The 14,653-nt window shown below is 46.5% G+C and overlaps 1 protein-coding gene across 1 annotated transcript in view; it reads right to left on the bottom strand.

Annotated features, from left to right (window-relative positions):
• The window catches only part of LOC134749392 (tyrosine-protein kinase hopscotch), a 41,029-nt gene that overhangs the window by 18,045 nt on the left and 8,331 nt on the right, over positions 1-14,653 (bottom strand). Inside the window, exons 4-14 of the mRNA XM_063684311.1 lie at positions 8,446-8,623; positions 7,645-7,799; positions 7,072-7,164; positions 6,671-6,790; positions 6,140-6,288; positions 5,726-5,860; positions 5,478-5,605; positions 5,035-5,171; positions 4,424-4,618; positions 1,314-1,464; positions 887-1,025 (exon numbers count right to left, since the gene is read on the bottom strand). Of these exons, the coding sequence (XP_063540381.1) occupies positions 887-1,025; positions 1,314-1,464; positions 4,424-4,618; positions 5,035-5,171; positions 5,478-5,605; positions 5,726-5,860; positions 6,140-6,288; positions 6,671-6,790; positions 7,072-7,164; positions 7,645-7,799; positions 8,446-8,623 (1,580 nt within the window). The remainder of the gene's footprint in view (positions 1-886; positions 1,026-1,313; positions 1,465-4,423; positions 4,619-5,034; positions 5,172-5,477; positions 5,606-5,725; positions 5,861-6,139; positions 6,289-6,670; positions 6,791-7,071; positions 7,165-7,644; positions 7,800-8,445; positions 8,624-14,653) is intronic.

The raw sequence follows: 14,653 nt of genomic DNA, 5'->3' as shown, positions 1-14,653 counted from the left end.
GCGGCGGGTCGGGCTGCCAGCACGGCCTCAGCAACGCCCACACCTCGCTTGTAGCTCACGGTCCCTACATGTAGTGAGGTATAGTTACCGGCGTGCAGCATGTGGTTGATGTCCCGCATGATGGCCTGCGGGCGCGGCGGGTCGGGCTGCCAGCACGGCCTCAGCAGCGCCCACACCTCGCTTGTAGCTCACGGTCCCTACATGTAGTGAGGTATAGTTACCGGCGTGCAGCATGTGGTTGATGTCCCGCATGATGGCCTGCGGGCGCGGCGGGTCGGGCTGCCAGCACGGCCGCAGCAGCGCCCACACCTCGCTTGTAGCTCACGGTCCCTACATGTAGTGAGGTATAGTTACCGGCGTGCAGCATGTGGTTGATGTCCCGCATGATGGCCTGCGGGCGCGGCGGGTCGGGCTGCCAGCACGGCCTCAGCAGCGCCCACACCTCGCTTGTAGCTCACGGTCCCTACATGTAGTGAGGTATAGTTACCGGCGTGCAGCATGTGGTTGATGTCCCGCATGATGGCCTGCGGGCGCGGCGGGTCGGGCTGCCAGCACGGCCTCAGCAGCGCCCACACCTCGCTTGTAGCTCACGGTCCCTACATGTAGTGAGGTATAGTTACCGGCGTGCAGCATGTGGTTGATGTCCCGCATGATGGCCTGCGGGCGCGGCGGGTCGGGCTGCCAGCACGGCCGCAGCAGCGCCCACACCTCGCTTGTAGCTCACGGTCCCTACATGTAGTGAGGTATAGTTACCGGCGTGCAGCATGTGGTTGATGTCCCGCATGATGGCCTGCGGGCGCGGCGGGTCGGGCTGCCAGCACGGCCTCAGCAGCGCCCACACCTCGCTTGTAGCTCACGGTCCCTACATGTAGTGAGGTATAGTTACCGGCGTGCAGCATGTGGTTGATGTCCCGCATGATGGCCTGCGGGCGCGGCGGGTCGGGCTGCCAGCACGGCCGCAGCAGCGCCCATACCTCGCTCGGGCACCTCGCGGGCCTCATAAGTCGCTCGCCCATCTCGTAACTCTGGATTGAAAAAGTGCAATTATTAAAGTAGTCACTTTTTTTTACCTTGTGACAAACTCAAGGAAATCTTTTAGAGATTACGCAAGCACGAAAAATTTTCGCCAAGAGACGACTCGCGTCGTTTAAGCAGGAAACTAAAGGAGTATCATGAAACCGCTAGTGCGTACGTAGCCTTAATGTCTTCACTGTTCGTGGTGTTCTAAAATTCGTGGATCATGGATCATGGCTTATGAATTCGATAATGTAATGTGAAAGTTAGACATGGATTTGTTTATGTATACAACTTACCCTCGCCGTGAGGATGGGGTTAGTGTCGGTGGGAGACTGGCCGTATGAGAACACCTCCCACAGCGTGGTGGCGAACGCCCAGATGTCGGCGGCCACCGAGCGCCGCGCCAGGCTCATGTCCGAGTGCAACTCCACCGGGATCCAGTGAACACTGTGGAAAATATTGTATGTTTACTTGTTGGCTCGTTGGTTAAAGTAAAAAAAATCTTTAACCTCAAGAAGTCAATTTAAATTTTTGGCCATATACAATTTTTATTTGGCGCAGTCGGTAAAACTAGCAGCACTTCATTTATCGGTCTTATTTAACTACCTAATTACAACTCCACCGTTAGCAGCGGTGTTGATATTACGTGGTCACGCTTCTGCATGGTTCATCAATAGTGTTGAATTTTTCGTGTATACTGTACCGAGACTGCCTAATGCCTATACAACATGGTATCATTAGAGCGCCAAAAACGCGCCGTTTTCACGGGTCAGCGTCGAAACTTACTCTTGCGCGGTGTAGCGCCGCAGCGACGGGCCGGCGAGCTTGACCTGCAGGCGCGAGTCGCGCGCGGCCAGCAGCAGCCGCGAGCAGCGCACGTGCCCGTGCACCACGCCCGCCTCGCTCACGAAACTTACTCTTGCGCGGTGTAGCGCCGCAGCGACGGGCCGGCGAGCTTGACCTGCAGGCGCGAGTCGCGCGCGGCCAGCAGCAGCCGCGAGCAGCGCACGTGCCCGTGCACCACGCCCGCCTCGCTCACGAAACTTACTCTTGCGCGGTGTAGCGCCGCAGCGACGGGCCGGCGAGCTTGACCTGCAGGCGCGAGTCGCGCGCGGCCAGCAGCAGCCGCGAGCAGCGCACGTGCCCGTGCACCACGCCCGCCTCGCTCACGAAACTTACTCTTGCGCGGTGTAGCGCCGCAGCGACGGGCCGGCGAGCTTGACCTGCAGGCGCGAGTCGCGCGCGGCCAGCAGCAGCCGCGAGCAGCGCACGTGCCCGTGCACCACGCCCGCCTCGCTCACGAAACTTACTCTTGCGCGGTGTAGCGCCGCAGCGACGGGCCGGCGAGCTTGACCTGCAGGCGCGAGTCGCGCGCGGCCAGCAGCAGCCGCGAGCAGCGCACGTGCCCGTGCACCACGCCCGCCTCGCTCACGAAACTTACTCTTGCGCGGTGTAGCGCCGCAGCGACGGGCCGGCGAGCTTGACCTGCAGGCGCGAGTCGCGCGCGGCCAGCAGCAGCCGCGAGCAGCGCACGTGCCCGTGCACCACGCCCGCCTCGCTCACGAAACTTACTCTTGCGCGGTGTAGCGCCGCAGCGACGGGCCGGCGAGCTTGACCTGCAGGCGCGAGTCGCGCGCGGCCAGCAGCAGCCGCGAGCAGCGCACGTGCCCGTGCACCACGCCCGCCTCGCTCACGAAACTTACTCTTGCGCGGTGTAGAGCCGCAGCGACGGGCCGGCGAGCTTGACCTGCAGGCGCGAGTCGCGCGCGGCCAGCAGCAGCCGCGAGCAGCGCACGTGCCCGTGCACCACGCCCGCCTCGCTCACGAAACTTACTCTTGCGCGGTGTAGCGCCGCAGCGACGGGCCGGCGAGCTTGACCTGCAGGCGCGAGTCGCGCGCGGCCAGCAGCAGCCGCGAGCAGCGCACGTGCCCGTGCACCACGCCCGCCTCGCTCACGAAACTTACTCTTGCGCGGTGTAGCGCCGCAGCGACGGGCCGGCGAGCTTGACCTGCAGGCGCGAGTCGCGCGCGGCCAGCAGCAGCCGCGAGCAGCGCACGTGCCCGTGCACCACGCCCGCCTCGCTCACGAAACTTACTCTTGCGCGGTGTAGCGCCGCAGCGACGGGCCGGCGAGCTTGACCTGCAGGCGCGAGTCGCGCGCGGCCAGCAGCAGCCGCGAGCAGCGCACGTGCCCGTGCACCACGCCCGCCTCGCTCACGAAACTTACTCTTGCGCGGTGTAGCGCCGCAGCGACGGGCCGGCGAGCTTGACCTGCAGGCGCGAGTCGCGCGCGGCCAGCAGCAGCCGCGAGCAGCGCACGTGCCCGTGCACCACGCCCGCCTCGCTCACGAAACTTACTCTTGCGCGGTGTAGAGCCGCAGCGACGGGCCGGCGAGCTTGACCTGCAGGCGCGAGTCGCGCGCGGCCAGCAGCAGCCGCGAGCAGCGCACGTGCCCGTGCACCACGCCCGCCTCGCTCACGAAACTTACTCTTGCGCGGTGTAGCGCCGCAGCGACGGGCCGGCGAGCTTGACCTGCAGGCGCGAGTCGCGCGCGGCCAGCAGCAGCCGCGAGCAGCGCACGTGCCCGTGCACCACGCCCGCCTCGCTCACGAAACTTACTCTTGCGCGGTGTAGCGCCGCAGCGACGGGCCGGCGAGCTTGACCTGCAGGCGCGAGTCGCGCGCGGCCAGCAGCAGCCGCGAGCAGCGCACGTGCCCGTGCACCACGCCCGCCTCGCTCACGAAACTTACTCTTGCGCGGTGTAGCGCCGCAGCGACGGGCCGGCGAGCTTGACCTGCAGGCGCGAGTCGCGCGCGGCCAGCAGCAGCCGCGAGCAGCGCACGTGCCCGTGCACCACGCCCGCCTCGCTCACGAAACTTACTCTTGCGCGGTGTAGCGCCGCAGCGACGGGCCGGCGAGCTTGACCTGCAGGCGCGAGTCGCGCGCGGCCAGCAGCAGCCGCGAGCAGCGCACGTGCCCGTGCACCACGCCCGCCTCGCTCACGAAACTTACTCTTGCGCGGTGTAGCGCCGCAGCGACGGGCCGGCGAGCTTGACCTGCAGGCGCGAGTCGCGCGCGGCCAGCAGCAGCCGCGAGCAGCGCACGTGCCCGTGCACCACGCCCGCCTCGCTCACGAAACTTACTCTTGCGCGGTGTAGCGCCGCAGCGACGGGCCGGCGAGCTTGACCTGCAGGCGCGAGTCGCGCGCGGCCAGCAGCAGCCGCGAGCAGCGCACGTGCCCGTGCACCACGCCCGCCTCGCTCACGAAACTTACTCTTGCGCGGTGTAGCGCCGCAGCGACGGGCCGGCGAGCTTGACCTGCAGGCGCGAGTCGCGCGCGGCCAGCAGCAGCCGCGAGCAGCGCACGTGCCCGTGCACCACGCCCGCCTCGCTCACGAAACTTACTCTTGCGCGGTGTAGCGCCGCAGCGACGGGCCGGCGAGCTTGACCTGCAGGCGCGAGTCGCGCGCGGCCAGCAGCAGCCGCGAGCAGCGCACGTGCCCGTGCACCACGCCCGCCTCGCTCAGGTCCCACAGCGCCCGAGCCAGCGTCGCCGACACCTTCTTCAGCATCAGCACCGACACTGACGATCCGTGCTCCCTGTTATAATCAAGTATAACTAATTATTATACTTCTACATTTTACCCCACACTAGCGTCTCCTAAGCCTTGGCGTCTAGTCAACTTTATGGCTATTGCTCGACGCAATGTTAGCGCAACTACGCCGCGACACCATTTTTCATAGCGCTGACTAGATGCCGACGCTCAAAAGACGCTAGTGTGGCGTTTCTTTAAGAATCCTTCATGAGTAAAAGTCTGTAAATAGCATGACGGCGATCTGCGTCACCGGCAACTTACTGGAACAACATGCCGATTAGCAATATTGGCATATTGCATATTGCAATTCTAGGATATAAAATGTTTACGGAACTTCGGTAATTGTACATGTTTAATCAGCAAGGTCGATGTTTTAATAAATTCATCTCACGTACTTTCAAATGTAATGAAACCCTATACCTGAGGTAGTCATCGAAGGGTCCGTAAGGCAGATACTCTAGCACCATGGCAGTCGGCGAGCTCAGAGTGATTCCGTACAAACGCACGATGGAGGTGGATTGCACGCACGCCCATTTGCTTGCTAACTCGATGAAATCCTACAAAGATTATAGTTTTAAATGCTTAGTTTAACACTCTGCACCACATGTATAGGTACGGTATAGTAAGTGTAAATATGTATTGTAAGATTTTAAAGCCTGGAAACGACTCTTCAATTCCACTTATCTTCATTCCTAGCATGTTTTACACAAACTACTTATGTGTTATTTTTTGTTGTTCCCTCATGATAGTGGATCGTGAATTCGCGACACGGTTGTGAACCGACTGCTCATTTGCTATCTATTTTACTAGATTTTATTATAAAATTCAACATGTGTCATCATCCATATTTAAATATATTTTACCTTCAAATAGTCATTAGTCTTCTCCCTTTGTAGCGTTTTGAATGCTACTACTAATTTTTTAGTTTCATCAAGCCTCCACAGCGCTTTAAAAGTCGCCGTTAAACCTTCCGAGCCTAGCTTTTCAGAACCTGAAACAAGTATATTTTTGATGAGAATTAAGTTATTTAATTTGGTAAGTATGTCACTGTCGGTCAGTATGGTAGGGAACATTATTTCTTTATCTCTTTTTTAATAGCCTAAGTACTTACCAGTATAAAGCAGTATGTCTTTGCTTGGCAAGCAGCGGGGACTCTTGTTATCTTTTAATATCTCCTGTAACTCTGCCTGGTCAATTCTCACACCCTTCTTTTGTGGTTCTCCACACAATAACAACTGTGATTTGTCTAAGAAAAACAGGAAAAATAGTTAATAACACAAATATGATAAACAAATTTAGAGACAACATTTGGGATAGGTACTACATTCAGTCTTAAATTTGGTAGCCACTTAAGGACTATATAATAGGTCCCTATAAAAAACTGAAGACGACTATAATTTACAGATAATGTTGCAAATTAACAACTGCACAGAAAAGACTTAGATTATAGAGATATGCCTCCTAAATTCCAAATGGCATAAAATTACAACAACGATATGTTACACGACGTCTTTTAAAACCTTACCATACTCTGAGGGCGGTATGCACTCGTTCAAAAATATCCTGCCGTCGGGGTTCTGGTGGTACTCGATTATTTTCTCGATGCTATGGAACTCCTGCTCGTTGAACGTGTAACAGTGGCCATGGTATTCTATGCGGTACGTTTCTGTCGTGCTGCAAAAAAAACAATAACATTTGTCATTAGCTAAAGTTCTGTGCACACCGTGCGCTAAAATGCTGGAGCCGTGAACGCACACGTCACGCAAGTGGTGTGCCGTCTCTCATAAGAATCTGTATATTACAATTCGCCCGTGCACGTCTACGCACACGCAATCGGTGTGCACAGGCCTTAAGACCATATATAAATAGATAAGATACAGACAATCAAAATACTTAGTTAGTGTTTTGTTTCTAGATTTCCCTCATTGATTTATTTGATTGACTGTTATGTCAATTGTACGATTACAGAAAAATAAGTTGTCATTTATCAATATCTCAATGTGGCTAAATGAACGATGTTATTAAGATATCTTTGTAATAAATTTGGGATAGTTACCTATTTTTTGTACAAACGTCTAAATAATATAAGTTGTAATCGTCCTGACATTGTCTTAAAATATAACTGCCGTGTTTCTTAGCTCTCTTCTCCTCTAACTTTCGATACGAAAATGCTCCGCTGAAACAAATAAAGAACACAAGATTACGATACAAGTGCATTACGATACAAGTGCGAAAAGTTGGAAGTTCGCAACGAGTGGCGATAAATTAAAACACGAACGAAGAGAGTCTTTTAAATCGACACGAGTTGCGAATTACCAATTCGCACGTGTACAACGAGTACATATGGCCCTTGAAATTTTCGGTATAGGTATGTGAAGTACTAATTACCGCACTAGTGCGATAAAGTACACAGATAAAGTAGCACCATATTTACTGTAAAATAATATTAATCCTCACCCAACAGGGCCGTGGCATTTGATTCTTTGTAATTCTTTCAGAGACGGTGTCTCGTCGTCTTTAGATAAATTAAAAATCCATTTCACCATCAACCTGTAAAATTATAATAAAATCAATACAACAGTTTTAAATTAAGGCTGCAGTGGACAGTTTTATAGGTACATTGCCGGCCCTTCTGGTTTCCCAAAAATTTTCATTCACACACACCAAATCTACAGTTGTTGCCCTTTTATGATAAACTGATAATTGCAATCATTGTTGCTGGTTCATTTCCATAAAAGTTTCCGAACCCTATACTTGCTTGTTAGAAGAAAAAGCTTCAACCAATGTAAGCTACTGTGAGCAATTAATTCAAATAAAAACCACATTTTATAGACCCGCTTGCCGCTTAATTTTAGTAAATATATTCGTAGCTTGAAGTTATCATCACTATTTTTTATTTCATATTTACATATATCATCGATGCTGAAAACGTCATTCGTAGGGTAGCTTCAATTTCATTTACTGTTTATCTTCACTGCGCATCGTTAATAGAAGCATCTATTGGACGATTGTGTCACTCATACAACTCACCTATAGTAACCATCACAAACAGAGATGAAGGATGACAACTGCTCTTCCGACTTGAATTTAAAAAATAATGGAGTTCCTCTTCTAGAAACTTCTAACCAAAGGTCGCCGTTTCGCGTCAAATAAATTAATTCTTCTATCGAACACATGTGGAACCACTGAAATAAAAAGTTAGAAATTAACAAAGAAAAGAAACGGCAATTACTTTAATTTCCCACTGATCACAAGCCTCTCCCAATGGAGGAGAAAGTCTATTACGAGTGTCATAAACCATTAATACTAGCCTACTAAATAGGTCGACGAACATACATCATTGTTATTTAATGCGTATTTTAAACCGTATCCTAGTGAAAGGAAAGGAACAAACATCCAAACTTTTACAATTATAATATTAGTAGAATATTTCTAGGCGAGCATCACCGAGGTCGTAGCCAAATGGGTAAAACAATATCTACATTTATTTGACAACGCTCAGAGTGCACCTGAACAAACTTACGTGTCAATAAATTCGTGCACTCATTGACAACTATCCAATCAAGGCCAACGACCACTCTAAAAAAGTTGCACTAAATAGTAAATACCTCTACCTAAAGATCGTGTGGGAGAAATTGTTGTTCAGCCATAAGGCCGTCTGTTGTAGTCTTGTAGTATATTAATGCTGTAGTGTATAATTAAGTATACTATACACATACAGTTACCTATTATAACAATGATCTTCCTTTCTACTTACCAACAGTACGGCAGGGGTGAAGGGGCACCCGGCACCATTCGATGCTTATCCTCTAACAGGGTAAAACAACTTACCTTTCTAGTAACTGTATTATAGAGCCTGATGCCCGGTTCGTGAGGGTGGAAGGGGGTGACGACGATGCGCACGGGCACCGTGTCGTTGCCGTTTCGCCAGAGCACACTGTCGAACTCCTCCGCCAGGTAGTTCGGCGCCAAGCCGTACAAATGTTGGAGGTATAATTTCTTCACGCGACTGAAAACGACATGGTATACTTTAACAAAGCATAAAAACAACGCAAATAAAACTGGCGTTACAATTCTTTAAAGTTATGCGATTACAAACATTTTAAGATACGGATTATATGTATTTGTCCGATAAATTATCCGGTAATTGATAAAACCAAAAAAACAGGGTATCACTCGATAGTCTTAACTTAGCTTGTCTATTTAGAAACACATGCAAGCACTCAAACTCTGGCAGACCTTTCCACCACTAAAATGCAGGGCAAATTGGAGTTTTCTTTCATAGCTTATGCTTTGGTAACTGGAGCTCAACATTTCTGTTCAACATGTGATCTTAAAGTTCATTTAAACCACACAGTTATAAATAAATTATATACTAAGTGAAACTATATAAAGATAACGGGAATGTTATGAGTTATACGTATATTATTACAAATAATAATTTACTCTGTTATATGTGTTAAGTTTATCAGTAAGTCAGACACGTAAAGCGTGCGCCAATAAATGTACAAATAATGTTAAAACCAACCAGGAGTAGGTACTTAAATCGCATTAATTTAACATGGTAAGTTAACAGGAAACGTACCTATTCGTGCTTTTTCGGGCCAATATTCTACAGACCAGCGTTGCTAATCACAAAATATTTTTTACGGGTCTGCAATGTTGAACCTATTTTAATATCAATATATTAATAGGTTGAGTTTTCTGATGTTGTTATTACATAATTCTAATGAGTTTGAGAGTGAGAGATATTAGGCTGACGGACATGATGCAACTATAAGGGATACGTTTTATAAGCTTGGCTATGGTTCCGAACCATAATAAAAACATAGCCAATCAACTAGTTTCTGCAGAATTAGAACCGTTTAAAACACAAAAATATTTCCATAATGATTAAGATTCAAACATAAATTTTATGATATCATAGTGTTGTATATTGTAAGTAAAAAGCTTGCTTAGTCTATGTCAGATCCTCCTTTCCTGTTCCTTTACCTTTAATTAGATTGTCTTTTTATGGAAAAGCTCGTATTTTTATTTTATTTATTTATTTAATCTTTATTGCACAAAATAAAAAACCTTACAGTACAAAAGGCGGACTTAATGCCATAAGGCATTTTCTACCAGTCAACCTTAAGGCTAAGCAGAGAGATTGTGAGCTGTGTTATAATTACAACAGCAAAACCAATCAAATAAAAATGACATATAATAACATATACACTACCGCTCATAAGTATTTAGGCACCCGCAATTTTCACCATACAATTGTATACAAAAATTATTTTCAAAATCATACTGTTCGATCGCAGGCAAATGACTCTCTTACATGTTGGATTGAATTTTTATTTAGGTAAATATATTGAGCCTCAAATTGTTGCCAAAGACATCCTTTAAAATTTCGAGTTTACTATATGCAACAATTTAAAAAACCCTTATGTACTAGTTCATACAAAATAAAACGATTTTGTACTGGAAAACGAATTATGGATTTTTTACGCTTGCCATTTTGTAAATAGGCAATTAACACGAATATTCTGCACATCATTTTGAAGCTCGATATTTGTGTTTTAGTTAATTTAGTTCAGTTCAGTCGTTGAGAGATCCAGATCTAAACGGGAATGGACAGGAATCGGTTTTATATAATTTTATTATATTTGGCAAGTAACTGAATGATGATTAAACATTAAACATCTTGACACAATAAGAGAAAAAATAATTATTTTTTGAAAATCTACTTTATTTCCCTTTATACTTTTCAGGCTTAGGACTGTCATGTTCTTTTATCTCATTCGCACTTGCGCCGCGCCAGCGTCATTGTGAACCATTTCGTTCCATCTGTTTTCCGTTTCACTCAGTCAATCAGCTCACCAATCTCACTGAACTAAAGGACCTAAAGACCGATTGAGAGCGTGCAAAAAGATTTAGTTCCTTTCGGTCCTTCACTGGATTTCATTCGTAACAGTTCTTAGTTCATGACTGACACAGGCCTACGTGTTAAATCAAAGATGTAAACTGCACAAAAAACTGTTACCCGACTGCGACTTAGCGGTATAATTCTGAAAGTCAATTTTGTATACAATTGTATGGAAAAAAATTACGAGTGATTAAATAGTTATGATCGGTAGTGTATATACAAATATGGGACATTTTCTATAAAAAGGGACTTTATTGTCGATGGCGCTTACGCCGCACAGCGTCGCGCGGCATTGTATTTATATCGGAGCATCGTTAATAATGGCGTAAGCGCCATCGACAATAAGGTCCCTTTTTATAGAAAATACCACATATAATGTACACATATACTATATATATATTGCAGTAAAACAAATACTTCTGCACAACACGTATAATATGTTAAGCGCTTCCGAACACCACTAAAAAATCTACACATGGAATTTAAAAAATTATTATAATCAAAACAAATTATTTTTCTGACGGTCCGCTTTCCGCACTGGCGTGAACTGGTGTACGTGTGAAAGATAACGGCGTATTAATTTAGCTGTAGAAGGAAAGAAATGGATTAATGAAATGGAGATTATGGACGATAATGGCTGTTTCGACGGGTGATAGTGCATAAATTTAATGCCGAATATTAGTTTCGCCTGACAATTAGAATTTTGAAAATGCCGTAAAGAAATGCGGAATACGGAAACCAGCGGCTTTACAGAATTAAAAGAAATATGGCACAAAAAATAACAATGAACAATTATAGGGTTATAAAACGGGAACCGATTCCATAACGTTAAAAAAATATTCAAGCTCCGTAGACGATGACAATTTGCTAGTTCCTTTCCAAAGAAAACGTTCGGCCAACCAAAGCTGTACCGTGACCTATCGAACCGCGCTGTATGCGGGCTCGTGTCCTCCGTGGGTCTGTTAGTTCCTTTCCAAAGAAAACGTTCGGCCAACCGACGCTGTACCGTGACCTATCGAACCAAGCAGTATGCGGGCTCGTGTCCTCCGTAGGTCTGATACCTGACCGCCGGTCGACGACCATCCACTGCCGACTGCCCGTCGGCGGCTGCGCCCCGTCGTTGATACGGCCCCCACACACCACCGGAACACTGCTCGACGGTGGCCTTAAAAAGCTCTTGGTGCAGGCAACTACGGCCAACAAGGCCGCGGAACGACGGGAAGAAAAGCGCACTCCAAGTTATTATTGGCAACTTTAGAAGAAAACGTTCCTCTCGATTAAAAGGTTAACTTGACGGAAACAAGGAAAAAATTGAAAAATATTCGCGGACCACAAACAGACCTTTACACGTCAATCTCAAAATCAATCTGAAGCCCTCCGAAGAAAACAAATTTCTTCTTTCCGAATCAGAATTGAAATTCAAAATTCAACGCAATTGTAACCTGCCTATATCGAAAATATCTCAGTCCAAAAAAGGTTCTATGTGTTTTTTTAGAGCGCCATCTAACCGTACTTGCGTGAATCAATTCACACTGTACGACACGACTACACAACCAAGCAAACTAGACATGACAGACAAGCAAGTAGTTTCCAAAATTGACGACAGATGTAGCGTCATGCTACAATTTATATAAATAAATAACGACGAAACATATTATGAAGCTAATGATAATCTAAGAATCTTTCATTCTGCTAGCAAAGAAAGCACGTAAGGATTTTTTGAGAGCGAACTTATTTGGCGCATTTTTTATGTTAAAAGGAAGTCCGTTCCAAAGACGCGCCACCTTGCACAGTGAACGAATTCGACATGATCCCGGTTCGCGGAAGTGGGATGGACATAGACAAATATGTATGTGGCAATAGCCAGAAGAGCCAAGTTGGCGGTCGCAAGAAACGCCGTATAGTATTGAAAGAAGAATTTGAGGTATTCAGGAGAATGTGGATCGTTAAGCACAGAAAAGAAGAGTGGAAAGCAAGCGAATATTGCTACTTTGCCGAATGGGAAGCCAGACAATGGCTGAGAGCGAGAAGAAACGTGAACATATTTGCGGAGGCGATAAATGAAGTGAATGCAATTATTAAGCAGGCGATTCAATTTATCGAGAAGCTCTTCGTTTAAGTCCGGATAACACACATCACCGTTAATAATGGGCAGTAATAATGGGTGTTGATTAAAGCAACTTTAGTTGAGAGAATGAAGTGAGCCCGTGACCTTACGGCCGATTTCAGTAACCTGTGTTCTCCAACTCGAAGGCAAGGTATTTTTATATGTCCTTTGTGCATAATTCTATATATTTTAGATTATATGTATAATAGACACCTACATATAACGCAAAAACTACACGGGGTTTTTTTTTAAAACTCCGTTAACTTCGGGATATGGCTAAGTACAATTAAGGAAACTGAAAGACATAGTTGATTTTCAATTATTTTTATGTATTTTTTTTAAGTTATAACCTCCTTGCATCGTATTCCTCAATATTGAGGGTCGTGACCTCCCTTTTGTATCACTTTCTTACGATCTTTCTCCATCTGTTTCTGTCTTTAGCGGTGTGGAGAGCCATATGAACTGTGGAGTTAAGAACGGTGCGGATCTGGTCAGACCAACGTATTGGACTGCGCCCACGTCCAGGCCTTTTCCCATCCACTTTGCCACTCACAAAAAGCTTTTCGAGGTTGCCACCGTCTTTACTTGCAATATGACCGAAGTATTCAAGGACTGCGTAGACATTCGGATGACAGAAGCGACGAGATTCTGAGTTCTCGCAATATGAAAACGTTAGTCCGAAATGCTGTCCAGGAGATACGGAGCATCTTTCTCCAGCACCACATCTCGAAGGCGTGAATGCATTTGCGGTCAGCAGCTTTCAATGTCCACGTCTCAGCGCCATACGAAAATATCGAGAAGACTAGAGTCCGTACCAGTTTGGTTTCTGTTTTCGGAAATGCTGCGATCTCTCCAGATATTTCCAAGCTGAGACATGGCGGTCTTGGCCATGCTAATTCTCCTGCGCACTTTCTTTTAAGTTATAACATTATATTTAAAATATTTAAATCCACTAAACAATTGAAAACTATGACATCAATGACATTTCGAATATCGATGATATCGATCGTCCGAGATAGTACTTGCGTTTAGTAGCAAATGTTGAAATGTATAAACTCATACTAAACACTAATCAATATGTAAACAGGCCCTAAGGCAAGTATACACGCTCTTAGGGGCCTTATCAGATAAAAATGAATCATTGATTTTCTCCAAAATGGAGTTAATTAGAATACCGGTTTCCTTGAGAAAGTTAATTAATTTAAGCTCTGGAAGCTCTTGAAATTAACTTACTTTAAAAAACACGGTGTACGCAGTTCAGAGGTCCGACTTATTCTGGTTCGCCTAAGCTGTAAAGCCTAGAGGTCGCTAACCTTTGTAAATAGCTGCACAGCGAGTGTAATATAACTCTGGGCCACTTACGGCGCACTTAGCCTCGCGATTGATCGGACGTAGGAGGACAATAAACAACCATTGTCGACAGTTCATTTGGAGTTCACTCGAGATTTACATACATACCTACGTAGACAACTATACAAGTAGTGTAGTTAGCTAGTGTAATACTATACTCGTATTATTATGCAGTAAAAAATGTATTTGAAACACCTTCTCCACCTATTTCATTTAAATAAGTAATTAACATGTTTTTTTATTATTATGTTTTAGTATTACTTCCAGTTTGTCCTATTTTGTCAAAATCCGGTTTTTACACAAATGATAACAGAAATTATGGATCCCATGAGGAATCCTGGGAACTCCTTAAATCTTATAAGCATACTTACTTATAGCGATTTTTCTATTTTCTTTGTATAATTTCTAATTCTTTTGATAAATTGCATAGAAAATACAAAGTTACAATATGCTCAAGTGTTGAACATGGGCGTTTTTCATATATCATTTTCTAGATCTGATTGAGTGGGTATATAGGCTCGCGGCGTAGCATATTACAAGTAACCGCATGCATATGTGCGATGACTGTGGGACTGTGGGTCTCCGTAATAGTAGTTTATGCAACTGATACATAATGAGAGGCCTCAAAACACAAGTGTGGTTTTATGAAACGAGCGTTAGCGAGTTTCATA

Source organism: Cydia strobilella, chromosome 18 (assembly GCF_947568885.1).
Source record: "Cydia strobilella chromosome 18, ilCydStro3.1, whole genome shotgun sequence".
NCBI lineage: Eukaryota > Metazoa > Arthropoda > Insecta > Lepidoptera > Tortricidae > Cydia > Cydia strobilella.
This window is presented reverse-complemented; position numbering and strand designations above follow the sequence as displayed.